The sequence below is a fragment of the Pogona vitticeps genome, chromosome 3, assembly GCF_051106095.1.
Source record: "Pogona vitticeps strain Pit_001003342236 chromosome 3, PviZW2.1, whole genome shotgun sequence".
Lineage (NCBI taxonomy): Eukaryota > Metazoa > Chordata > Lepidosauria > Squamata > Agamidae > Pogona > Pogona vitticeps.
Window position 1 is genome coordinate 119,900,583 of NC_135785.1, and position 26,259 is coordinate 119,926,841.

General features: G+C 40.8%; 1 protein-coding gene across 5 annotated transcripts in view; it reads right to left on the reverse strand.

Annotated features, from left to right (window-relative positions):
* Positions 1-26,259, reverse strand: part of NSD2 (nuclear receptor binding SET domain protein 2) — a 124,562-nt gene that overhangs the window by 92,680 nt on the left and 5,623 nt on the right. For all 5 annotated transcript variants that reach the window (XM_020805918.3, XM_072994830.2, XM_078390655.1 and 2 more), the window contains exons 2-5: positions 14,626-15,244; positions 11,215-11,380; positions 6,852-7,018; positions 6,083-6,565 (exon numbers count right to left, since the gene is read on the reverse strand). In XM_020805918.3, coding sequence (XP_020661577.3) covers positions 6,083-6,565; positions 6,852-7,018; positions 11,215-11,380; positions 14,626-15,216 — 1,407 coding nt within the window. In that variant the 5' untranslated portion in view covers positions 15,217-15,244. The remainder of the gene's footprint in view (positions 1-6,082; positions 6,566-6,851; positions 7,019-11,214; positions 11,381-14,625; positions 15,245-26,259) is intronic.

Genomic DNA, 26,259 nt, shown 5'->3' on the forward strand with positions numbered 1-26,259 from the left:
ACGTAATTATTGCTGGTGTTGTCTAGTATTTCAGTATTTTGAAATAGAATTTCATGTCCAGTTTGTTTTAGGGCATGTTCAGCTACTGCATGTTTTTCTGGTTGTTTTAGGCTGCAGTGTCTCTCATGTTCTTTGATTCTGGTGTGGATGCTTCATTTTGTGGTTCCAATGTATACCTGGCTACAACTGCAAGGTATCCGGTATGCTCCTGCAGTGGTGAGGGGGTCCCTTCTGTCCTTTGCTGACCGTAACATTTGTTGTATTTTTGTGGTGGGCTTGAATACTGTTTGTAGGTTGTGTTTTTTCAAAAGTTTCCCCATGCAGTCCGTAACCCCTTTGATGTATGGCAGAAATACTTTATTTGTGGGTGGCTGTTTTTCTTCTTCAGTTCGGTGTTGTTTTCTTGGTTTGATGGCTCTTGTGATTTCATTTTTGGAGTAGCCATTTGCCTGTAGGGCCCAGTTCAGATGATTGAGTTCAGTGAGCTTCACAGTTCTGATTTGCCCAGTCTACCAGTGTTTTGATTATGCCTCTTTTTTGCTGTGGGTGGTGGTTGGAGTTTTTGTGTAGGTACCAGTCTGTGTGGGTGGGTTTTCTGTAGACCTTGTGTCCCACTCGGAAGTCAGTTTTGCGTAGGACCATGACATCTAAGAATGGGAGCTGGACCTCTATTTCTTTTTCCATGGTGAATTGTATATTTGGGTGGATGCTGTTGAGATGGTTGAGAAATTCTTCCAATTTTTCTTCACCATGACTCCAAATTGCAAAGATGTCATCCACATATCGGAACCAGACTATGGGTGCGAGAGATGCCGAAGCCAGGGCAAGTTTTTCAAAATGCTCCATGTAGAAGTTTGCTATAATGGGGCTGAGAGGGCTGCCCATGGCCACTCCATGTGTCTGTTCGCAGAATTCATTATCCCACTGGAAATAGCTGGTTGTTAGGCAGTGTTGGAAGAGGGCCTTGATGTCTTCTGGAAATATCTGCTGGATGAGTGTCAGGGTGTCCTTTATCGGTACCTTAGTGAACAGGGATACTACATCAAAACTGATCAGTTTGTCTCCAGGGTTGAGTTTTAGGGTGCTGATCTTGCTTATGAAATGTCCCGAGTCTTTGATGTAGGATGAGGTTTGTCCAATGTGGGTCTGTAGGAGTGTCGCTAGGTGTTTGGCTAATTCATATGTTGGGGAGCTGATGGCACTGACAATGGGCCTGAGTAGGATTGAGTCCTTGTGGATTTTGGGGAGTCCGTATAGTCTTGGTGGGAGAGCTTCTGTCTTGCAGATTCGTTGAAGGATGTTGGTGTGCAGGGAGGAACTCCTGATCAGCATGTTGTGTTTTTTTGTGATTTTGTTGGTTGGGTCCTGTTTCAGTTTTCTGTAGGTGATGGGGTCTAGAAGTTCTCTGATTCTGTCTTTGTATTGTTCTGTTTCCATGATTACTGTGGCGTTGCCTTTGTCTGCTGGCAGGATGATGATGTCCGGCTCTGAATTCAGGGACTTGATGGCATTTCTCTCCTTTCTTGTTATGTTGCTTTTGGGGGGGTTTGCTTTCCGTAGGATCCTAGTCACTTCCCCTCTTATTTCTGCAAAAAACTGGACTCCACAGACAAAGAACTACTAGGCCTACACATCACTATCAGCCAAAAAATGAGAAGTCAAGATTGGGACAAGATTGATACCTTCTCTTACAATAAGATGGAAAAAGAAATGATGAACCACACAGCCAGACAAAAACAGAAATTCAACTAATGCCAAACAAACCTACACTAGACACCACGCGCAGCATCATCAACCTATCGGGACGCCAACTCTCCCCAGAAGAAAATCAGTCTTAAGCAAAGGAAGAAATATTGCAGTAACACCCAGCAAAATTCCTGTGGAAGACATAATTGCCAACGTGGAATCAGCATTATATAATCTTCCAGAAGAAAAAGCAGAGGAAATAAGAGGGGAAGTGACTAGGATCCTACGGAAAGCAAAACCCCCCAAAAGCAACATACCAAGAAAGGAGAGAAATGCCATCAAGTCCCTGAACTCAGTCAATAAATATATAAATAAAACTAAAACTCTTCATTGTAGAGAAGATTGTCTCTATTTTAAGAACCTATAGGCTTTGCTGATCCCTCAGAATTCAGATATCAGCAGGCTGCATGTGATAACTGAAGATGGAACTAAAACATTGGGATGCTAAACCTGACTGCACCTAGTCAACAGGTATTTTATTTTTCAGCACAAGAGATACAATTTCTGGAGATCTCAATGTGGTAATCATGACTACAACTGACTTCTCCAAGGAAAGGTCTAATATAAGTGACTTATTTCCTATTATCATCTCACATTATGAATTAGTGATTACTGAAAATAGCTCTCCTTTAATCCTCATGGAAAGGATTCTACAGCTGTGTTTAGGTGCAAATAGCACAGGACTGGTATTTTTCCCTATCTCATCCAATCCTTTTGTAGGGATCTTCCACTGGAACTCAAACTATATTAATACTAGGTAATGTCCAAAATACTTATTTTCAAAGAAAGCAGTTTTTTTCTGTAATGAGGCAGGAGAAAAATATGATGAGCTATATATGGGCTATTAAAATGTCTCTATGCTATCTTTAAACTGTGATCAGGGCTTCTTTTATTAATATCACAGCACTTAAACAGAAGTATATATGTGAAATGCCTGCCAAACTGCTGGAATCTAGACTAGAAACTGATCATTAGGGGAGGATTTCTATGACATGTCACATTTTCTCTGCAACTTACATTTGAACCCATAAACAAGTTTCTCACATATCCAACCATCCAAGAGGAATTACGCATACTAAGTTATTTAATGTCTCTGATCATAGACCAAATTCAAACATATATCGTTAATTGCTTGTTTCAGTTACAATATTGTTGATTCCAAATGGCATTTAAACTCAAAATTTGGAATCAAGCAAAGATAATACCAACAGTGTAAGAAAAGAAACATAAATTCACCATAAATTCAGACACTTAAATGTTAGCTGCAACTGTGCCTAGTGTTAAGTAGAGTAATTGAAGGGATATACAGTGGCGCCTCGCATAACGGGCGCCCCGTTTAACGACGAATCCACATAGCGACGATGTTTTTGCGATTGCTTTTGCAATCGCATAACGATGTTTCCTATGGGGGAAATCGTTTTGTGATGATCGGTAAGCTGTTTCGCTTACCGATTTTCGCATAGCGATGATTTTCCCCAGCTGATCGGCGGTTCCAAAATGGCCGCCGGGTAAAACAGGGACAGATTCCTCGCTTACCGGGCAGCTAAAATGGCCACCATATGGAGGATTTTCGCTTAAAAGGTAAGTTTTAAGCCCATTGGAACACATTGAAGGGGTTTCAATGCATTCCTATGGGCTTTTTAATTTCACATAGCAACGAAATCGCTTCGCAGCGATTTTTGCTCCACAGATTATTGTCGCTATGCGGGGCACCACTGTATTAATCCCAATCAACATGCTTTTCACAAGAGGCACAAAACTAATCAGCAATAAAATAAGGTGAACTAAGACTAACAATATTCAGATTGAAATGCCCAAAGTAAAATGCAGTAAAATACTGCCAGGGCATGTCACCAAGTGGAGCAATCATATCTGTTGTAAATTAGAGGAGTATTTGCAGTCAGTCCAATTTTATACCACAGATTATAAATCAAACACACATCTCAATACACTATGGTTTTTTTCCCTTAGGAAAAAGGAAGTGGCCATGAACTGGGTTTGGTATGAGACACATGTGCAGAGATAAATTTTTTCCTCTACATATTTTTCACAGCTTAAATCTCTTCCCCAAAGTGATCTCTCAAATGGGGAAAAGCATATCCGTACCACAGGTGGAGAATCTGAGTCTGAACGACAGACAAGGCATACATGCCATCTATGGAATAAAAAACTGAGGTGATGATGAGATTGGAATCTATTTACATTTCACTTAGAAACATTTTTTCAGTGATCCCATACGTCAGCCGGTTTCATCATAACATACAAGACATTGTTAGAACTTTTGATATCAAAGACCTTAAAATGCATGCTGAGCAGACAATACTGTATGATCAATGTAGCGATGCAGGTTTCAAAAAAAAAAAAAAGTAGAGAAATTTCTAGTGTTCTAAATAAATGTTCTGATTTAGCATGTTTGGTTTCAATTTTTCATTCAAACACATTCAAAGCTTTATGTGGAAATTATTTTACTCAAATGTTTTTAATAATGTAAAGAGGATAGCCTATACCACAGATGGAAACTAAAGTCGTGCAACTTGCCATCAAGTCTCACTTAAGTCACACCAGTGACTTGACTTGGGACTTGACTCCTGGGTTTTTGGAACCTACTTTAACAGGCTGCAGAGTGAAACTGCACTGTAGAAGATAGCTGGACTCATCTCTCTCTCTCTTTTTCTGTGACTGAGGGGAGTGAGTGAGGAAGGCTGTTTCTCTGGGACTGGGTGGGCGGAGCTGCTGTTAAATTTACTGTATGAACTCTTATTTGCAAGTTTTTGCATCGTTTTGCAGTATGTTTGCACACAGGTGATTTCTTTTACTCTTGAACTGTTCTCTTACAAGAGACACACATATTTCCTCTCTGCAAAACAATGCAAAAACATTTCATCGTTTTGCAGAGAGGAAGTGTCTCTCTCTCTTGCAGGACAGCAGCTAAAGAAGTCACCCATGCTCTCTCTCTCTCTCTCTCTCAAATGATACAAAAACTCACAGGTAAGACCTCAGACAGCATGTTTAGCAGTAACTCAACCCACCTGGTCCCAGAGGTAAAGGTGGGAGGAATCCTGCACAAGCCAAGAAAGATTTCTGCAGTGCAATTCCGCTCTATCTGTTAATAAAAGAGGATTCCCGCCAGAAAATTGAGCTGATTAAAAGATAAGTGAAGCAAGATTTTTTGAACATTTGAATTTTTAAAAAAAGTTTTCAGGGGAAGGAGAGGGGCACAAAAGCAGATGGCTCATAAGTTTTAGACCTCCACAAACACATCCCACACAAACCCCCGTGCACTCCTTTTTTCTGTGAAAAAAACCCTTGTTTTTAATGAAACATGAGACTCAGACTTGGGGCTTGAGACTCAGTACCAAAGACTCAGACTTGGACCCAAAGACTTGCCAAAATCTCTGGCCTATATTCCCTTACATTCAACAAAACATGGTTATATCTGAAAGAATACCATCTTTTTTTAAGGACACATATCTAAGGAGAAACTCTTTAGCATTCATTCAGCAAGAAGTAGGAAGAATAATCAATTAACATGGGTCTTCTTGGATAGAAGACAAATTTTCTTTGACTGTGGAGAAATTCATTCAATGTAGCACTTATGTGCATGCAATTTATGCCCCACCGTGTGCACAAAAGAAGACCTAGCAAATGGCTGAAATAAGGCTAACGAAGTAGTCAATTTCTAATAACAGTCAGAATAACTTTAATGTTTTAATTTTTTTTTAATGTTACCTATATTTCATATACATCCATAATTGTGCAACGCTCTGATACAAATGAAGAAAATCTAAAGAAAGCTGTATCTGATGGATCTTATATCAACGGTTTTTCTTTTGCTGAGGTATAATTCCAGTACCTTGACTTTCACTCCCTCACTCTTTTCTAGTTTTCCATTCCATTTTAAGTTGAGAAAAATCTGATTCACAACTAGCTGAACTTTGTTTCACTAAATTATGGACGTTATGTGGGCCCTCCACATCTCTGCATCCATGTATCTAATGCAGCTTTTGGGATCACGGTCAAAGTATTTATGTAGTGTACAGAACCAGTGTGACAAAGTGAATGGAGCACCGCATTTCAAAACCTGTTAATCCTCTACCAGCTGAAGCTAACAGATTTGTCAGTAGGAGAAAAGCAATAGTCCCACATGTGAAGCCTGAGTTTGCTGAAGTTAAGAGGAGATGTGTGCAAATATGTGAGCAAGCTTTATGTGTATATGAAAAGGGAATACAGGTTTCATATACCAGATTGTTATGGGGCACTTCTGATATACGATCAGAGAAAAACATTTGTATAACGAAGAATTAAGTTTCAGAACACAAGTTCTGAAAGCACAAACCTCATCTCTGTGCTTCTGACAGAAAACCAAGAACTGAGAAACAGCATCTCCTTTTCTGTTTCGTGGAGTATATGTGATCGCTTTTTTCCTATTGGCAGGAGACCCGGAGCCTCTTTTGGCTTCTTCCTCTTCAAGGACTTTTTCAGGGCTGATATTCTTAACAGGTGTGATGACTTCCTGAGATTCATCCGTTACAAGCCATTTCGCTTTCCTCCTCCTCTTTGCAGGAATATCACATTCTTTCTTTGATTTCAAAGTTTGTGAAATGTCTTCATCTGTGTAAATTTTATCCATTTCCTCCAAAGATTTCACAACAAGACCTGCTTCCTTTGCCACCTGAGGATTAAGAAGAGGCCGTCCCCTAATATAAATGAAGGTATACTTGTCTTTTCGTTCTTCCATTGTCAAGTGTAATGCATCTTTTGCTTGCTTAACACCCATTTCCCACTGGGGACGCAGTTTTCCTGAAACAGGCTTTAACATCTGTGGGGAATACCACAAAAAAAGTTAAGAGAGATCAACGTTTAAAGAAAAAACCTACACACATAATATTCTCAGTATGAACATGCTCAAGTGAAGCTTTTACATTCATATGGGGAAAAATGCAAAAGGCTTACATTAGGCTTGGAAGCTTTTAAGAGGGAAAAAAAGTTTTTGCACAATTGATGTAGTAACAGATAAACCCCCCCAAAAAAAGTTTTGAATGTTTCCTGTGAATATTCAAGCTGATAATACTGTAGCTTTATTAAGACCTAATGCCCAACTTTACCTTTAATTTCTCAGCTTTGGAAAGAGAATGCTTTGCACTTTCCTGGCATAACTGCTCAAATTGTTCTTCGCCTTTGAAGGATACAAGGCTTTTTTCAAACACCCAGGCACGTTCTGGAGCATCCCCAAAGAACTGTACATGATATTGGCGAAAACTCTTCTTTTGCCCTGAAAAATATAGAACACATATTTACATAAATTATAGTACAATCTTAATCTAATCAATGTAAATAAATATAATAAATATTCCATTAAAATCAGGGTGTTTTGCCTTTGTTGGACTTCTACGAGTTAGTTTTCCAAGGCTTTTATTTTAGTGAATATTGTACCTATTTCAATCTCTAATATGCAAATTGTTGTAGTAGCAGATCTATGTAAACTATCAGTTCTCAGAGGGTTTTTTATTTTTAACTATTAATGGCAATATGGAAAAAGCAATTACAGTGGTGCCTCGCTTAACGATGTTAATTGGTTCCCAAAAAAACATCGCTATGGGAAAACATCGCTAAGCGAAACACCATTTCCCATAGGAATGCATTGAAAACCGGATAATCCGTTCCAATGGGAATGGATTACCGTCCTTAAGCGAAAATCGTCATAGGAAACATCGCTAAGCAAAACAATGTTTCCCCCCATTGGAATGCACTGAATAGGTTTCAATGCATTTCAATGGTTTTGACAGGTCCGTTTTCGCTATTTTCATAGTGTCTTAAAATGTTCAAAAACTGTTTTAAATGCTTGGGATCATTAGTGCACCTTGTAAAACCTTTGCAAACTTAATTAGGCTTTGTTCTGACTCTTCGTTAATTTTTTGTGAATTTCCCCCCCCCACTGGAATGCACTGAACTGTAGGTTTGAGGTTTTGAACATTTTAAGACACACTTAAAACAGCGAAAACAGACATCGCTAAGCGAAACAAGGACCTAAACTGTCATCGCTAAGTGAGGCAAGGTCCCGAACATCGCTATGCAAAATTTCCCCATAGGAAACATCGCTAAACGGAGCGCAAAATCGCTCCAAAAACCTCATAGCTAAGCGAATATATCGTTAAACGAGGCAATCGCTAAGCGAGGCACCACTGTACTCATGACTGTGATTAACATTAACACAGCACTATATTTCTCAAGCGTTGGAGTCATTGTGAAGATTCAAAAATCCACTCTCAAGCAGTTCTGTAGTTATGTAGGAGTGTGGTGTACAGAGATGCCAGAAGTGAAACAGAAAACAAAAACTCACAACAGTCACACACATAGACAGATGTTACAGCCTTAGCTGTACCTACAGGGTTGCCACTGAAATTTTATTTTTCATTTCCCTGACTAACATTTGTCAGTTTCCCTGGCCACCATTCAAATATAACTACAAATTCAAAAATGAACAGGCTGCGTTGCATTGATGCAAGTCTTAATGGTTTTACTATCTGAACTTGTACTGGGCTTTGAACCTAAACATATTGTGATGGATTGTTGACTTGATTTAATTTTCAGGTTCTTCTGATGTAATAGTCCTTGTGCATGAGACTCCACAGCTCTAATTACCATATTACTTAGTTCAAAGGTTTTGTAGCACACTTTACAATGACCTTTGCATTTGTCTCCAGCAACTGCTGATAGCCATGGAACAAAGTCAGGATGAAGTTTGAAATCCAACCACTGCACATTAAAAACTGTCCTCTTAGAAGCCATCTTCAAAATGTGGTTTCAGATACAGCCGTACATGAACCATCTGACTGACATCAAGATGTTGTTAGCAGATTTGTTTTCTGACAAGTAGAAACTTTCCACAGCTGGGAAAGTTTCACTTTCACTTTCTGGTTCCAGAAAGTATAATAAGCAGATCAGCAGCAAGAAAGGAGTTTAAATGCTTGCAGATCATTTCTGCAATCAAGAGAAGCAGACAAGCCTCATTTGCAACCTTTATGCATGGGAGAAGTCAGGGAAGAGGGTGAGACAGCTGATACTCTGTAAACTCCAGCAAGAAGAAGCAATCACATTTGAAAAATTTACTTTGCATGGTGCAAAGTAGAAAGTGCTAGTTGATTGTGAAATCAAACAGCAGCAAAACTCATTTGCAACTCTGTGCCGGGTTTAGCAGGAGACAATACGTCCATTCCATACCCAAGCATGGCACAAAAACATGCTTATCTTTATATGTAAGTTCAATGCAGTACTAGTAGGTGGGGATGAACACAGATGTTTAAAGTTTGTATCTTGCTAAACGCTTAAACTAGCCTTGCTTTGCAAATGCTACAAGGCAGACCTTGGAAAGCATGCAGGGACAGAGCTCAACAAACCACATTTACACTGGTTGCTGGGGGTGGCGCTGAGAAAAAGGTGGAGCTGGAAAAGGGCATCATTAAGTTTTACTTGTGTTCTGCCGCTTCTCTATTCCAGTTGCCACAAGTGCAGTATGAGGGTTCGAGCTTTACCGCCCCGGTGTCCAACCGAGACTCTGGAGGCATGTCTGTTATAAACGATAACTAGTTTTTACTGGAACATTTAACAATAAATCTTGCTGTGCGACCTTAGTTTCCATCTTTTCTCTCATCGCCAACAGGTCTGGTGAGGGCATCCAAACATCTTTAACAAAGGGGTTGTTAATCAACTCGTCCCAGAGTCCCCTCATAAATGGGTTACTGTCTTCAAAGTCATGGACCACTGTCTCTGGATTTAATAGCGGGGTGGTCTCGTCATCTCAGTTCTCTGCCCCGTAGGCATCCTCCTCCTCCTCGTAGAGGGGTCCAGGGTCTGGTAAGTACCCCTTCTTCCAGGCTTCCTCTATACGCCATACCTCTTGGGATACTGCTTCCTTTTCTTCCCTGAAGCGTCTGCGCCACTCCCGAGCCTCAGGCTCTCCCCAATACAAAGGACGCTGCAGCAGACCCCTTTGCCTCTGGTAGTCTGCCTCCTCCCGAAGAACCTTCACTGTTTCCCATTTACCGGTCCATGGGTCTTCCACCCATATCATCTCCTAATCCCTTGGTATCGCGTCAACATGTCCTTTTATACCCCCTATTCCCGCCTCCACGGCAGATCTCCCCTTTTCCTCTCTTCCTGCCAATTCACTTTCCGTTTGTGTGGCCACTGTCATTTTCAAAAGTTCCCGCTCCAACTCCCGGATGTCAAGTCCCCATTGTTTAGTTTCGACGGATAGCGTAGGTGGGTTTCTCTGTGTCTCCTGCTCTGTTTTGAGGGAGGACGACACTCTAGCGAGAGCCATACTCTCGCCTTGAGTTTTACAAACAGATCATGTTCTTGCAGCAGCAGGTCAAAAATCCACGGCTTGAATATAGTTTAATCACAATTTCCCTGACTTTTCCTGACTTCAGAACAAATTCCCTAACCAATTTCCATTTCCTTGACTTTCCAGAAAGTGGCAACCTGATTCTCCCACCAGCATGACAAGGCATTTATAACAGCTAGGTCATATTTTATGGTTGGCATAAATTCCAGCGACACCAAATTATGAAAACAGCATCATAGGCTGATGCAACAACAGAGGTTTATAGGCATGGTCAAGAAGAAGAAAAAATCCTAAATTAACGGGACTAGACAAGAGTATTTATTGCCCTTAAGTAATGCCTGTTGCTCTTCCACCTGAACAAGTTTCAAACAAGTCAATTAGAGGTTCTTTGTTGTTGCAGAAGTGTAAGTTACCCAAATGCACAAGAAAGATACTAAAAAATCTTTTCCTAATACAGTACAGAACAGCCCACAAGTAATTACCCAAGTGCAGGTATTTTAACAAAGGCAGCAAAGAACATATAATAAATCTAAATCTATGAGTAAAATTCATCAGTAAGATACAATCTGAGCAAGCTGCCAGAAATTTTAATATTATCAGCGTGAATATTAGCTACATCTTCTATTACAGCCTAATAAACAGCTCAGTGAAATTCAACAAAAGCATGCAAGGCAACATATGGGAGAGCAGGCAAACTCTGTCCATCAGTAATATTTTATGCTTCCCAGTCCCTACTGATACATCCAGATTGCCACCATACCCAGAAGTTTAAAATTTATTTCCCAGTTAAATCAAAGTATATTCTCTATGCACACCCTGTTTCCAAATTGGTTTTCCCCACTGAAAACAAGGAACATGCCTTTTTCACAAGTTAAACGGTATGCAATTTCAGTGGGAAACAAAGCACACAGAGAAGATATTCTGATTTAAGAGGAGGAGGGGTTCTATTACAATCATATTACATTCAGTGGCAGGACCAAGATACTCTGAATGCTAAGAAGGTGATAATACCTTACTTAAACCAACAACACTAGTTGAATAAAAGTTAACAATTTAATTGGGTTTTCCCCAGTTATTATCTTAGCTCAACATGGTAAGAGTTGCAAATTACAGTAAAATACCGTTTAGTTTTGTGAAGTGATGAAGAAGTGGATCAGTTGAAATCATACACGGCCACCATGGATAGCCAGATACTTTGGACCACACCAAGTCTCCTACGTTGTACTTCAATGAATGGAATTTATCATCTCTTCCAGAAAGTAAAAAAGAATCTTCTTTAACAGGAGTCTTTCAATGTAAAAAGATAAAAATAAAAATTACAAATTCTAGCAACCTAGGAGAATACATAGAATACATATGAAAAATATTTGGTAATCACGGCAGGCAAATAAAAATCATTTGCTAAATTACTTAAACCAGTGGTCCCCAACCTTTTAAAGTCCACGGACTGGTTGGGGAAGGCACGGCACCCCCCCACTCGTGAGCAAAGGAGCGGGCGCTCGCTTGAGCAGGTGCACACTAACTTGTGTGCAGGTGCAAAGGGGTGCTCAGGGGACACTCACAAAGGGGTGGGGGGCACTTGCACACGCATGCTCAAATGGGCTGTGCGGGGCCGGGAGTGTGTGTGGGGTGGGTGGGACATCTGTCTGCGTGGCCCGGTCCAGGCCACGGACCAGCACCGGGCCGCGGACCGGGAGTTGGGGGCCCCTGCCTTACACCAATCATGTCTAATAAGAGTATAGGGTGAAAAAGCTTTAGTAAGCTGAATAAGCCGAGTAAGGTTTGGGCCACTAAGAGAAAATGGTATTGGGACATCTGTGTTTTTTTAAGGCAGGCAGTATGTGAAGTTTTCTAATTTGGTTACAGATAACATCTCTGACTTCGGCATGAATTGTGACTTTAAAAGCAACTTTAATCTCAAAATGAACAAGACAGCCTCTTTATCCCAGTTCTTCCAAGGGACAAGTCACTGGGGAGAACCTCCAAAGCACGGGATGCTATATAGTAGGGCTGAGGATCTTCCTTGCTTTCAAAACTTGGAACAAGTGGGGAAGCATGCATGGTACTGAACTGGAGCAGTGGTGCCTGAACCACGTTGATACACAGCATTCCATCTACTTCATGGCTTAAACCAGAGCTTAATTAGCATATTTTAAGTAAGTACTACAAACAAGTCTGGGTCCAATTCAGTCTTATTATAACACTCTCGGAAATCAAAATATTTTTCTAATAGCTCTTTTCTTTACATAGAACAGCAGTAGTTTTTGAAGAGATCGGTGCCATTCGGTTTAAAAAAGGATAAACTTAACTTTTATGTTAAATTTATATATATTAAACCCTGGTTTTTCAAAAGATTATGGGCCGAATCCTCTTTGTTTTTAACCTGCAAGCAATAGCTTGTTGCATGCACAGTTGTTCTTCTGCACCAACTGCAAAAGTTTGCTTTCAGTATCCCCTTGCACAGGCAGAAACCCCATTGCTCACAATAGGATGAACGTTTGCTCACATAGTTGGAAGCAAGAGATTGTGCAGAGTACTATGTCCAGATTCTAAGACGATTGGGCCCTATAATTCAATTTTTTAAAAAAAACTTAATTTTAAAAGAACACTTTTTTTAAGAATCTTTTTTTTAATCTATCCAAAACATGTTCCTACCATTTCTGTCTGAATCTTCCTTGCCAACTTCATTGATTACACTTTTCTCTTTGGCATTCTTAGTATTACAAGTAGCAACACACAATAAATTCTTCCAATTTATTCCACCAATCAATAGGAAATCTCCTATTCAGATCTTTTGCTAGATTAGAAAAGGAGTCATGTTGCAAAGAAAAGGAACAATCTTTTTGATTATACCTAATGGCTAAAAGGGAGGTCCCCCTATGCCCCACCCACCCACCCACCCACCCACCCAAAACACACTAGAAGAATGAAAGCTAAATATGTTATAAATTTATAATGTTACTTTCAATTTGAGCCTGTGTAAACTCTCACCCTGGCTATCATATGAAAACAACAATGAACAAAATAAAACTGTGTACTAACCTCCGCACACATTTTACGTCAGAGGCCATTTATAAATATACATAACAATTTTTTTTAAAGCACAGAACAAATCCAGAGGCAAGAGTTTGTAAATATGTGTAAAGACTGGAGGTATTTTCTTCTCTCTGCTACAGGTTTTAAAAGTCATGGAAAGGGGAGAATATGCTTTCCACAGATTAGTTTGAAATTGTACTGAAAACAAATGCTGAGACATTGCTGAAATGACAACTGTGCTCTTGACCTGTGGGCTTCACAGAAGTAACATAATCGGCCAAATATGAGAGCAAACAATGTAAAAGACAATCTTTTATATATTCATAAATAAAATAAAGACTTTGCCAGCTATTATAATAAGTTTATACTGAGTGCATGTTGGTTCTTTTTAGCATCTAGCATCCAATTCTCTGTTCAAATGATTCAGTTTTTTGAGAATCAGACCCATGATTAAGATGACATGGCAAAAGCATAAGTATCTAGAAGGATGATAAAAACATCAATTAACAGGCCAAATCCTGTTGCATAACTATGTGGGTGCAACTCAGCACTACACCTGCATAGCTACAATAGCACCGAGGTGAAAGAGGTATCCACAATGCACTTTTGCCAGGACACTGCACATCTAGTCATTCTGGGCCCAACTTATTGTATACTTGAAATGTCCATTTCCCCGTTGCCAGGAATAACCAGGCATATTGCGCATTATGCCTGTATGAACTGGATTTTGCCCACTGGAAAATAAAATTGAGTGACCAACCCTCAATAAGTGATACCCATTCAGTTATGTAATACTGTACTGAATAGGAGCAGATCATGCTGCAACATTTCATTGCATGGCATTCTTGTAGAAGCTCTAAGGGCCACATATTACAAGTGCAACTTCCCTCTCTCCATTCCTGCATTGGTGCTCAAACCCAGAGTTTGGCCTCTCTATTTTTCTGATCTGGAAGGAAGAAAACAACCAGCACTCAGTGTCCAAGATACAACCCTGTTCAAGGCCATTGGACATTTCCAAATCTTTTTAATACTTTTTAGATCTGATGCTATTCTTTGCTGCTAATTTTAGTTTGTTCTACATTTATTTTCATGTTGTATTTTTGCATATTATTAATCTTGCACTTACAGGTATTCAAAGAATTCTTGCTAATAAAGCATTATATAAGTGCTGAAAATAAACAGTCACTAATGGTCTGCCTATTCCATCTCTCTTCCTTCCTGCTGAGAAGTATAAAATATGGCAGCAAAAGGAAGACTTTTGCCGGAAGCCATAGCCTAAACAGAAACAGTAGTAGAGGGGGAGAAAATGAGTTCTGCGGTGGGAACAAAGCAGTCAGGGGATGGGGCAGCTTTCTCAAAGAGAAATGAGAAGTGGGCATGAGAATGAAGCAGGTGAAGTGGGATAATCTTCATCCTCTCCAACCTTATCTGCTAATGGATTAAGAAAATGGGCTGCATTAGAAGCCATCATCTGAACAAAATACAAGGTTCAGTACCTTCTCAGAGGAACTACTTAGATTCGAAACTAGTGCTGCTTCAACAAAGCCTTGCTCAAGCAGAGAGTCATATTTAATACTTCTTTTTCTATTTCTTCTCTCCTTATTTGATGACTTTTTCTCATTCTCCTCTGCCTGAGAGACGTCCATTCCACTGTCACCACAAATTGATGATTCAAACAGAGGTTTTCCATTCATGTATGTTTTAGTGATTTTCAACTTAATCTCTGGAGAGCCGTTCTTGACAGGCGTAGTGTTAGGTGGTGTGCCAGCTTCTTTTATATCTCGAGACTCAAAACGTAGCTTGGAATCTTGTGCGCCTGATTCTCCATTAAATACACGAGAAGTGAAATCTTTCAGCTTATCTGCTTGGATAAATGGGAGAGTATCACGGCCATTATATTTTGGCATAACATCCTCCTGAAGTGTGGCAGAAATATGTGTTCTGCCCAAGTAGACAGAACATTCACGATTCATTTCACAGTTTTGCGTTTTCCCTGTAGGGCTTCCAAGGTTTTCCGATACTTGCTTCATTTTGATGTGGTTGACACTTTTTTTGGTTAACAGCAGAGAACTACTTTTGAAATCCATTCAGTCGAAGAGACCCAGTTTAATAATGCTGTGTTAAAACAAAAAGAAAGAAAGGTCAACATTAATACAGTACTAAAATATTCATCTTTAGTGGTGCCTTGATTTGTATTACTCCTGTTACTTATTTACAAAATATTTTAGATATTTACTTAAGCCACTTACTTTGTGGGGCAATAATATTTGATAATAAGCTCACTCAACTTTAAACAACACTGTCACTAAGAACAAAGCAAAAAATCACCTAAAATAAAAAAGAAATCCAACCTTGTTTACCAGAGGTGTTTTTTTCCCCACCAGATTTAATCCTGGTTTACATCATCATGGATTTTTTTACCTTTCCTGCATGAAAAGAAACAACTTATCCTTATTGTAATAAATTAGCATAATTCATTTTAAAATATATTACCACAACACAGTATTGCTATATAGTAAATTAGCCCCCAAAATTTACCAATTTGATTCTTGAAACCAGATAACAACTCATTCTCACATTCCCAAAAGGTGTACCATACCTTGGTAACAAAGCTGTTCATCCATATCCTACAGTGGAGTTAACAAAGTGTGGCCCTTCAGATGTTGCTGAAGTACAGCATCCATTGCCTATGTTGACTAGGGCTTCAGACATATGGGCGTGAAGTCCTCATCTATCTGCCTGGCACACCACTCATCTATAATCCATTACCTGTCTGCAACCTCAAGGACCTTGTTTTAATAGTTTGATAGTCCCATGAAGAGGTAACTATGTCAGTCTACTCAAGCACATGAGACAAAAAAGAACAAAAAAATTCAAAGATACATCATCACTGTGGCACCTTAAAGACTAAATACTATATTTTATTGTGAGCTTTCACATATCAAGTCCACTTAATCAGACATCAAAATGAGACTATATGACTGATATCTTTATACATGGCCCCATAACCAGGTGGGGATAATAACAATTGATAAAGTGAAATGACAGCTTTTGGATGACATCTTCTAGAAGCATGCCAAAAAGTAACATTTATAAGTGGCGAGATCACTGCATGCCAAAATTCATTTGTAACATGGCAAAAATATTTTAAGACCAAAGTGATATATCTGGAGTAGTCTGTTCTAGCTAAGGATTTAGCTTATAAATCTTGCACCATTTTTTTTCTGAATGATTTTCAAAAGCAGGCAGTCCTATAGGCCAGTGGTCCCCCACCTTTTTTGAGTCGTGGACCGGTTGGGGGGCACCCTGTGCTCATGGGTAAGCAGAGTGTGCTCGCGCACATGTGCGAAGGGGGCAAATTGCGTCTGCGGAGGGGCACTGCGTGCTCGCAATACATGCACAAAGAGGCAGTGCGTGCTTGTGGAGGGGCACCTGTGCGTGCGGGTGGCAGGAGTGTGTGTGGGTGGGCGGGAGATCTGTCTCCGCAGCTTGGTCCTGCCATGGCCATGGACCAGCACCAGGCTGGGGGTTGGGGATCTCTGCTATAGGCAACATATGTCTATAGCCTTGCCCAGATGTCAATTGTGCATGTACAATAATTATCAGACTCTCTCCCTACAAGTGAAGAACCTAGGATACTACTCAAAATGGATGGAAGGCACTATGAGCCACAGAAGTTTTTGCTTCAACTATCAACAGTTTATTGGAGCTAAAAAATATTTCCCACATTGGAAACCTGTTCTTTCAGAAGGAGCACCACCTGGACCAGAAAATATCAAACTCCACATTATATTCACACATCTCAAGTCCTGCTTGTAACAATATGTGAAGTTAGGTATTTTTGTTAAACTGTTTTTCTAGCAATGTTACAACAAATTAGCTCTGTTAAAGCATTTTCACATTAGCTGAAAAACAGAAACAATTCAAAAACATGGTTTGGTCAAGCTATTCTTTCAAAACGTTGTAAATTAACTAGAGGGGAATCACGGCTGACTGGCAAGCAAGTTATTAGAGGACACTCTTCTAGAGAGCAGAAGATCCACTCTCCCTATGTATCAACTGATCTGTATTTTGTATGACTTGTATTCACACACAGCTTTACAATACAGGTCATTTCCCATCCTATCGAATTGTAAAATATATGTACAGTAGTCGCTTCTGAGTTTTAGCAGTAACTTTGCTCGCCGTTCGGAGGGACCCCCTGCCAGTCTTCCGATGGTGCAAGGGAAGCGCCGAGGTCCCTCCGAGGCTTGTCCAGCACCATTTTTGAAGATCGCACCCTTTCTCCCTGCCTTCGGTAAGGGTCTGAATGGAAAAAAAGGCTTTCTTTTTTTTTCTCTCCTTTATCCGTTCGGAGGCTTGCTGAAGGCAGGGGAAAGAGGCGCAATCTTCAAAAATGGTGCTGGGCTAGCCTCTGCAAGTGGATTCGTCGTGCAAAAAACAGCCATAGGAAGAATCGTCTTGCGAGGCACCAAAAAGCTCGCTGGACCCATTCGTCTAGCAAGTTTTTCATCCAGCAAGGCAATCGTCTTGCAAGGCACCACTGTATACAGTGGTATGTAAAACTTAAAGATACTCTAGTCCCAAGCCACAAAGCACAGTATAGGTCAAACTCAACAATGTGAATTACACGCTAGCGCCAGTACAATTGAAGAAGCACCCAACTGCTGTTAATATGCCACTGCAGGTGACAATGTAAACATTGCATATTAAACTACAGTATTTGTATATCCTTGACCTCTCCTCAAAGGCAGGCACATGCACAATGCATGATAGTGACACAATAGACGTCAAATGCTTAGGCGTTATCCTGATCAACATCATGACTATTTAAATTCATGACCATTCAAACCACCAAACACATAATTTACCCCACGTCTAGGTTTTTTTCAGACAAAGTCAGCTGGCAAGCCAGGCAAGCCTCTGAGGCTACCTGTACCTCCAGATATAACACTGGGCACAGGAGTATCCCAAAACTGCAGGCTTCAATCTTCAGATAAATATAATCCCCTCCAAAACCTGGCTGTAAATCTCCTCCTGACCTTTCCAACAAACAATATCCTGTCTAATTTAGCTTAAATCTTGGTTGGCCCAAATACACCTCAGAATTGCCTCCAAACATCCAGCTTGAGTTATACCACCTCTCTGCAAGAGAGAGAAGTGAGAAACAGAGTTGTGTCTTATTTACAACAGTTGGGCTCAAAACTCTGGATAACTCTACCCAGTGGTTTCATAGTTTTAAAACTACTGTACACAGTGCATAGGCTGTTTCCAAGTCAACAGAAAGGGCACAGGTGACCCCCCCCAACACCGCCTTCTTGCAAGCTCCATTTTAGCAAAAGTGGCTTATATGATATGGCTGCCAAAAGAAAGTAATATCATTCAAGAAACAGTGGGTACCTGGTACAGCATAGTTCATAGATTTTATATCTGTCCCCTCTGGTCACAGATGTTCAGAATACATTAAGGAAGACAATGGAGAATGAAGAATATCCATAGAACAGTGGTTCCTAACCTTGGGTCTCCAGATATTCTTGGACCAAATATCCCAGAATCCCTCACCACTAGCTGTGCTGGACAGGATTTCTGGGAGGTGCAGTCCAAGAACATATGGGGACCCAAGGTTGGGAACCCACTACCATAGAAGGACAGCTAAAGTGTCCAGTAACAGAGACTTCGTGAACAGAAATTAAAGCATTTTTTCTGTTCAGTTCCGGACAGTCTTATGCACATTTACTTGGCGATAACCTGATTAAACTCTGGAAGATTTGTTTCTGTTTAAACACAAGTCATCACCAATCTATATGGAGAATATACTACAGTGGTGCCTCGCTTAATGAGCGCACCGCATAACGACGAAATCGCATAGCGATCCGTTTTTTCGGATCGCTAATGCGATCGCTTAACGTTTTTCTAATAGGGGAAAAATCGCTTTGCGAAGACCGGTAAGCGTTTCGCTTACCGATCTTCGCAAAACGAAGCCCAACGATCAGCTGTTCGGCGACCAAAATGGCCGCCGGAAGCCCGGAAATGGCCCAAAATGGCTGCGCGCAGCGTTTTCACGCCCTCGTTAAGCGAGGCGAGGGCGCGAAAATGGCTGCCGGCCATTAAGAAGCTTTGCTGAACGGTGAGTATTTGGCCCATTTGGAACGCATTAAACCATGTTTAATGCGTTCCAATGGAAATCCCTGCCCCGTTCAACGATGCTTCAGCATAGCGAAGGTTAATCCGGAACGGATTAACCTCGTTATGCGAGGCACCACTGTATATAGAAAGCTGGACAAGATTTGGATGAAGGAAGAGTGCAAATTGATGGAAGAAACATCAATAATTTAAGATATATTACTGCCAGAAAATAGCAAATGGTTTGAAACAAGTGCAGGCAGTGAAACAAGAAAGTGCAAAAAGAGAATTAAGCTGAACATTAAGACAAAAATAGCAACTACAGAGGAGTTGCATACGTTTAATGCTAACAACAAAGAAACTATAACTATTAAGGATTTCCTATAACTCGGTTCAACTAAAATGGAGACTGTAACCAAGAAACCAGAAGACTGAGATTTGGAAGGATAACTATGATGGAACAAGAAAAAATTCTTAAGAGTAAGGAAATATCACAGGCAACAAAGGCCAATATTATCCATACCATTGCATTCCTAATTATTATGAATGGATAGAAAGACACTGAAGAAAGCTATCGGGGAAAAAGCCCAACTCATTCAAAATGTGCTGCTGGAGGAGAACCGTGTACTGACAAAGAAACAAACAGTGGGTTCTATAAAAAATCCAACCTCACTGGGAACAAAAATAACTGAACTATCATACTTTGGCCATAGAAGACAGAATTCACTGGAAGACAGTAATACAGTGGTCCCCTGCATGATGATAATCAGTCCCATTGAAATCGCTGTTTAGCTAAATCATTGTCATGTGAAAACCGTTTCCCCATTGGAATGCACTGAAACCCATTTAATGTGTTCCAATGGGCAAAATACATCGTCATCCTGGGAAGATCGCCCATAGGGAAGCCATTTTGCAAAGCCGCCGATCAGCTGTAAAAATCGTCATCTTGCAAAAAAATGGTCTGCGAAGCACAGACCAAATCATTGTGCAGCTAAAATCCCCCATTGGAATCACTGTTTTGCGAATCGCTATAGCAATCACAAAATCTCGTCATGCGGATTCATCATTTCGCGAGGTCGTCGTCTAGCGAGGTACCACTGTGTTAGGAAAAGATGATGACCTAGAATTGGATGAATTCACTCAATAAAGAAAGTCAGGACCTATAGTGTACAAAACTGAGCAAGATCATTAAGAAAAAGGCCTAATTCATTAATCCATAGAGTTTGGAGTTGACCTGACATCAATTAACAACAAACAGGAGCAAGATTACCCTATTGGAGGGAGAGCATGAGAGACAATGTTGTACAAATGCAATAAAGGAGACAAGTATACAGTGGTGCCTTGCTAGACGATGAAAATCCATTCCACTGAATTAGCTGTTTAGCGAAATCATTGTCTAGAGAAAAGCATTTCCCCATTGGAATGCATTGAAAACTATTTAATGCGTTCCAATGGGGAAGAATCGTTGTTGTCTAGCGAAGATCGGCCACAGGAAAGCAGCTTTGCGAACCGCCGATCAGCTGTTTAAATAGCTGTCTTGCGAAGCCTAGGTCCCGAAAACACCCATTTTGTGAGCACGGAGGGAGCTGTCAAAATCGTCTAGAGCAGCGGTCCCCAACCTTGGGCCTCCAGATGTTCTTGGACTTCAACTCCCAGAAATCCTGGCCAGCAGAGGTGGTGAAGGCTTCTGGGAGTTGTCGTCCAAGAACATCTGGAGGCCCAAGGTTGGGGACCACTGGTCTAGAGAAAATTGGTTTGCGAAGCAGGGACCAAACACTGTCCAGCGAAATTCCCCCATAGCAATCACTGTTTTGCGAATCGCTATAGCAATTGCAAAAAGTCAATGTCTAGCGAAAAAACTGTCATGCGGGGTAACTGTCTAGTGAGGCACCACTGTATTATAATTACTAGGGTGAAGTAGTTAGGCTACATTGCAAAAAATGAGTCTTGCAGCAAATACATAGATAATCTTAATACACTAGAGAAGAAAATCTGTTTAAGCAACCTTCTAAATAATCTGACAGAATTTAAGAGTAAGGAAATATCACAGGCAACTGAAGCGCCCACACGTCCTCTGCTGCCAAGAGTCAAAAAAAGCCTTGCTCACTGGCTCTCCCCCAAGACAGCGCCTCTTGCACCCTCCATCCGGAACTGCAGCCTGCCAGCTGGCCCGCCTGTCTGCTGGTTGGCAGGCTGCAGTTCCGGATGGAGGGTGCAAGAGGCGCTGTCTTGGGGGAGAGCCGGCGAGCAAGGCGCGCTGCCAGCCCTTTTCCCCAAGCACCTGAGCCACCGCTGAATGATGCCTGAGAGCAGAGCTCGCTACCGGCCCGTCCTCGAAGAGCACCTCCAAGCCGCCACCAGCAGCTGCCACCACCGTCGCCTCTTCCAGGGAAGCTGCTCTCTGGCTCTCTTTCTCTCTCAGCGCCCCAAGCATCAGTTCCTCCTCTTCTTCATCCTGCCCCCACCCCATTCTGTTTAATTTCACGGGTACCGATGGGGACTTTTGTCCTTTGGCAAGGCGATTCTGTGAGGGTTTTTTTAAAAAAATGTCTGTGAGGGTTTTTTTAAAAAAATGTATGTCATGCCCTCCCCCCCCCGGCGCTCCCTCCCTTCATCCTGCTGGTGGTGGTAGTGAAGAAGGAGCCAGAGGGGGTCGTGGCTGGCAATGAGGGCTCGTGCACCCCTCCTCCTCCTCCTTGGAGCCCCAGCTGGGCTAAGGAAACTCCTGGGCGGCTTCCTCAGGCTCTAGGCAGAAAATCTGATGCAGCCCAGCCTTGCCCAGACTCTGCCTCCAGCAGCCTCCAGGTAAATTGAGTTTGAGACCCCTGTTCTAAAAGCACTAGTCCGCTAGAAGGGTATATCCAGCATTTCTAAGATGGACTAAAGACCCACCAGAGTGCACTGTACTTTCATCAACCCACTAACTTGCATGTCTAATTGCATGCATTTGCTTTTACTATCAAGACAATTGCTTAAATACAACATTGTATTTGAAGTGAAAAACAGTGTGCCTATTATAATTCTTCTGTGAACTAGCCATTGAAAAAGGGGAGGCTGAAAATTGGGAGTTCTACTAAAGTTGTAATATTTGAGCAATTTTATTGAAGCAATTGTAGGCCTAAGAATTAATTAGATTTGCAACAAAATATCCTTTTCAGATTCTTTGGGACATTTCAATCCAGACTGATGTTTTTATGTGGGTTCTTCCCAATTTGAAGGGAAAACACATACAGTGGTGCCTCGCACAACGATTGCTTCATACAACGATGAATTCACACAGCGATGGGTTTTTTTGAGGAATTTCCCCCATCGTTTAACGATGTTCTCTATGGGGGAATTTCACTTAATGTTGTCCCTTTTTGCTCATTTAAAAGTGTCTTAAAATGTTTGAAACCTGTTTTAAATGCTTGGATTCCATAGTGCACCTTGTGAAACATGTGCAAACTTAATTTGGTTTTGTTCTGAGTTTTCATTAATTTTTGGTGATTTTTTATTTTCCCCATTTAAATCAATTGAATGGACAGTTCAATGCATTTAAATAGGGAAAACAAAAAATCAAAAAAAAAAATTAAGGACGACTCAGAACAACACCAAATTAAGTTTGCATAGGGTTCAGGAGGTGGGCTAACGATTGCAAGCATTTAAAACCTGTTCCAAACATTGTAAGGCACTTTTAAATGAGCAAAAATGGACTTCGCAAAGCCATTGAAATGTATTGAGTCGGCTTCAATACATTCCAATGGAGGAAACATTGTTTCACTCAACGATGTTTCCTATGGGTTTTTTCACTTAAAGATGGCAATCCGTTCCAATTGGAATGGATTAACCGGTTTTCAATGCATTCCTATGGGAAATGGTGTTTCACAGAACGATGTTTCACCCAACGTTGATTTTTTTGGAACCAATTAACATCGTTGTGTGAGGCACCACTGTAGTTTAGGATGAGTTGTGACTGAATTTGCTGAAAAGGGACAGAATTATTATCATGTTGATTTCTAGGACCTATCACCATTAAACATAGTATCCCATCTGTACCATCCACTGATGTTATTAAATAAACCTATTAGTGTTAAGATACCAAGTTGTTTCACCCTGCAGAATTATACTGAGACATAATAAATAAAGCCATCTGGTATTCCTCATTATTTAAACATTACACAGTAAAAAATTATTCAAGAATCCTCAAAAAATTGTCAATTAGAGATTTCACTGGTGTAACACCAACCCTGTAGCCCAGCAGTCTCCCTGCCTGAGCTAGCTGAGTAGGGTTGGGTCTCAATGGTGGGACTGGAACCCACAAGGTGGGAAAGCTTTGTACAGTTCTGTTGTTGTAGTTAAATCACTATCTGGTGGGATTTATTTATTTAACTTATATGCCACCCACTCTACCCAAAGGTCTCTAGACTTCTGCAGCTCATAACCTCTGCAGGGGTGGGGAGTCAATTCAGCCAGGAGGGGTCTTTGGATCTTAAAGACTACAAATACCATAATTCTCCATTCTGGAAGTTCTACATATGTTACAGACATCTAAGAAAACCTTAACGTGATGCAGGTAGGAGAAAAGCTTAAATTGGAAGGCCCCGAGACTTAGCTAGGCCTCAGACTGCCTATATTTGCTGTTCAGAAAGAATGCGACCAACCAGCAGCAGGGCAGGAACAGGAAGCTTGGCTGAGCTAAGCCTCAGAGCCTTCCAATTTAGACTTTTCCCCCAGGTGTATCACATTTTGGCATTGTAAGGCATCCGTAAGGTAGACAGAACTCCCCAAGACGGAGTATTTGTGGCCCAGAAAATCTGAAAATCCCATCTCAGGTTATACTTCTTAATGGTTCCTGATGAATCTTGGAAAGTTTCCCATTGCCTCGGCAGCCAAGTCTATCAAAGCCCTGGATGATCATGCAACAACGGTAGACACAATTGCTTAAGAAAATCCATCTATACAGCCCAAGAGCCATTGAGACTACTCATCCCATACTCCCTTGTGATTCCCATTAACACTTTTACTACTCCCAGATACCATCAGGAGCAGTTTCTTGCTTCTTGAAAGACCCATGTAATGGCAATTGGAGAACCATATAGTGGCGAGAAAATCTTAAAACTAGTTTTGGGGCAGTAGCTCCCAGGATTCTACCTGGGAGAATTCCTGGCAAATTCAGGATGCTACAACACCCCCTCCAAATGAAAGTCCCATGCCTAGTCACAAGTCTGAAGGAAAGGCTGAGAAAAATAAATAGTAAATAAATCAGTATATGAATTACACCTAATTATCCCTAAACTTATGCTAAGATCCCAGTTCAGTACTGGCTATGTGGGCAAACAAAGCCAAAAAAGGATTGAGGTGCCAAGGACTTTATGGAACTAATGTCTACTGTTCACAAATGCAAATAAACAAACAAACAAAAGAGGTCAGAAGTTGTTATGACACAGACAAAAGGTCCATAAGCTAGAATTTCAACTGAACCCTGACATTTATTGGAGCATGTTTTTCCTGGTACTGAAATAAACAAGAAAATGTAGGTGAAGGTAGAAAGCTATAGTCACTTAGCTTGGAATAACACCTGCTAAATTCAATTAAATTTACTTCTGAGTAGGCCTTGCACTGATGATATAGTAAAGGATTTCTGAAGTTGTTTGGTAATAGCTTTATTTGAACAAATTTATTTATTTCAATTATGCTGCTAGAGGAGAGCTATACCAATAGCCTGGACTGCCAGAAAGACAAAAGTGTGTCCTAGATCAAATTAAGCTTGAAAAATCTCTGGAAGCAAAAAAGTTGAAGTGGAGGTTGTTCTGCTGTGGGGGCACATAATGAGAAGGGAAGATTCTCTGCAAAAGACAAAAATGATGGCAAAGGTAGAAGGCAGCAGGAAAAGAGGAAGACTGAATACAAGATAGACTGACTCCCTAAATCAGGAATCCTCTTTCTTCTGAGACATGGGGGCCACATTAGGGTGCTCAATGAGGGCCACATTTTAAATCAATATGTAACAAAATTATTAACCTACTGATTCAGACCCCCACCTGGAGGACAGGATATGCCATTAAGTTGGCTTCAGATTATATGCAGGGTGCACATATACACTGCACATCTGCCTGCCAAGCCTCAATTATGAGAAGCAAAATGGCAGCTGGGGGAAGGGAATTGGGCTGGAGGGAGATGTGAGAAAGGGAATCCCATAAGCTTCCCTTTCTTCTCAACCCAAGTGGCTACTCACCAGCTCCTGCAATCCCAGACCCCTAGCAGGAATGGATGGGGGAAGAGAGGCAAAAGCAAGCAAGGCAAAAAGTCAGAGTAACCAGCTCTTGTTGAGGAAGGCAGAGGGCTTTTGCCTCAAGGAGCAACTTCACCGGGAACCTTGAAAGCTACATGGAAGAGCCTCTAGAAATGTTTAATATGCAAAACATGTATCTCTTTTGCAAAAATACCAGGCCTTTTACTCTCCTTTTCCCGCCAACTTCTGGTGGTGTTAGAAACATCAATAATGTAAGGCATGTAGATAACACCATCTTACTGGCAGTAAGTAACAATGACTTGAAACAACTTTTAGTAGGGTGAACACCATGTTTCCCCAAAACTAAGACAGGGTTTTATATTAATTTTTGCTCCAAAAAACACATTGGGGCTTATTTTCAGAGGATGTTTTATCTTTTCACGTACAGCAATCTACATTCATTCAAATAGTCGTGTCATCTTCTTCTGGTTGCTGCACAATGGTGGAGGGTGGGATTTCATTTAACTGGGGTTTATTTTTAGGGTAGGGCTTCTATTACGAGCATCCTGAAATATCATACTAGGGCTTATTTTCAGGCTAGGTCTTATTTTTGGGAAAACAGGATAAAAACCAATGTTTTTTTTAAAAATCAAATTGATTTTAAGTCACAATTTAAATGAAAATCCATTTTAAGCATGATTTAAATCAAATTGATCCTGACTTTTAGTGAAAGAAAGTGCCAAAACAAACTGCAGTTGAGCATTAAGACAAAAATCACAACTACAGAAGAATTGCA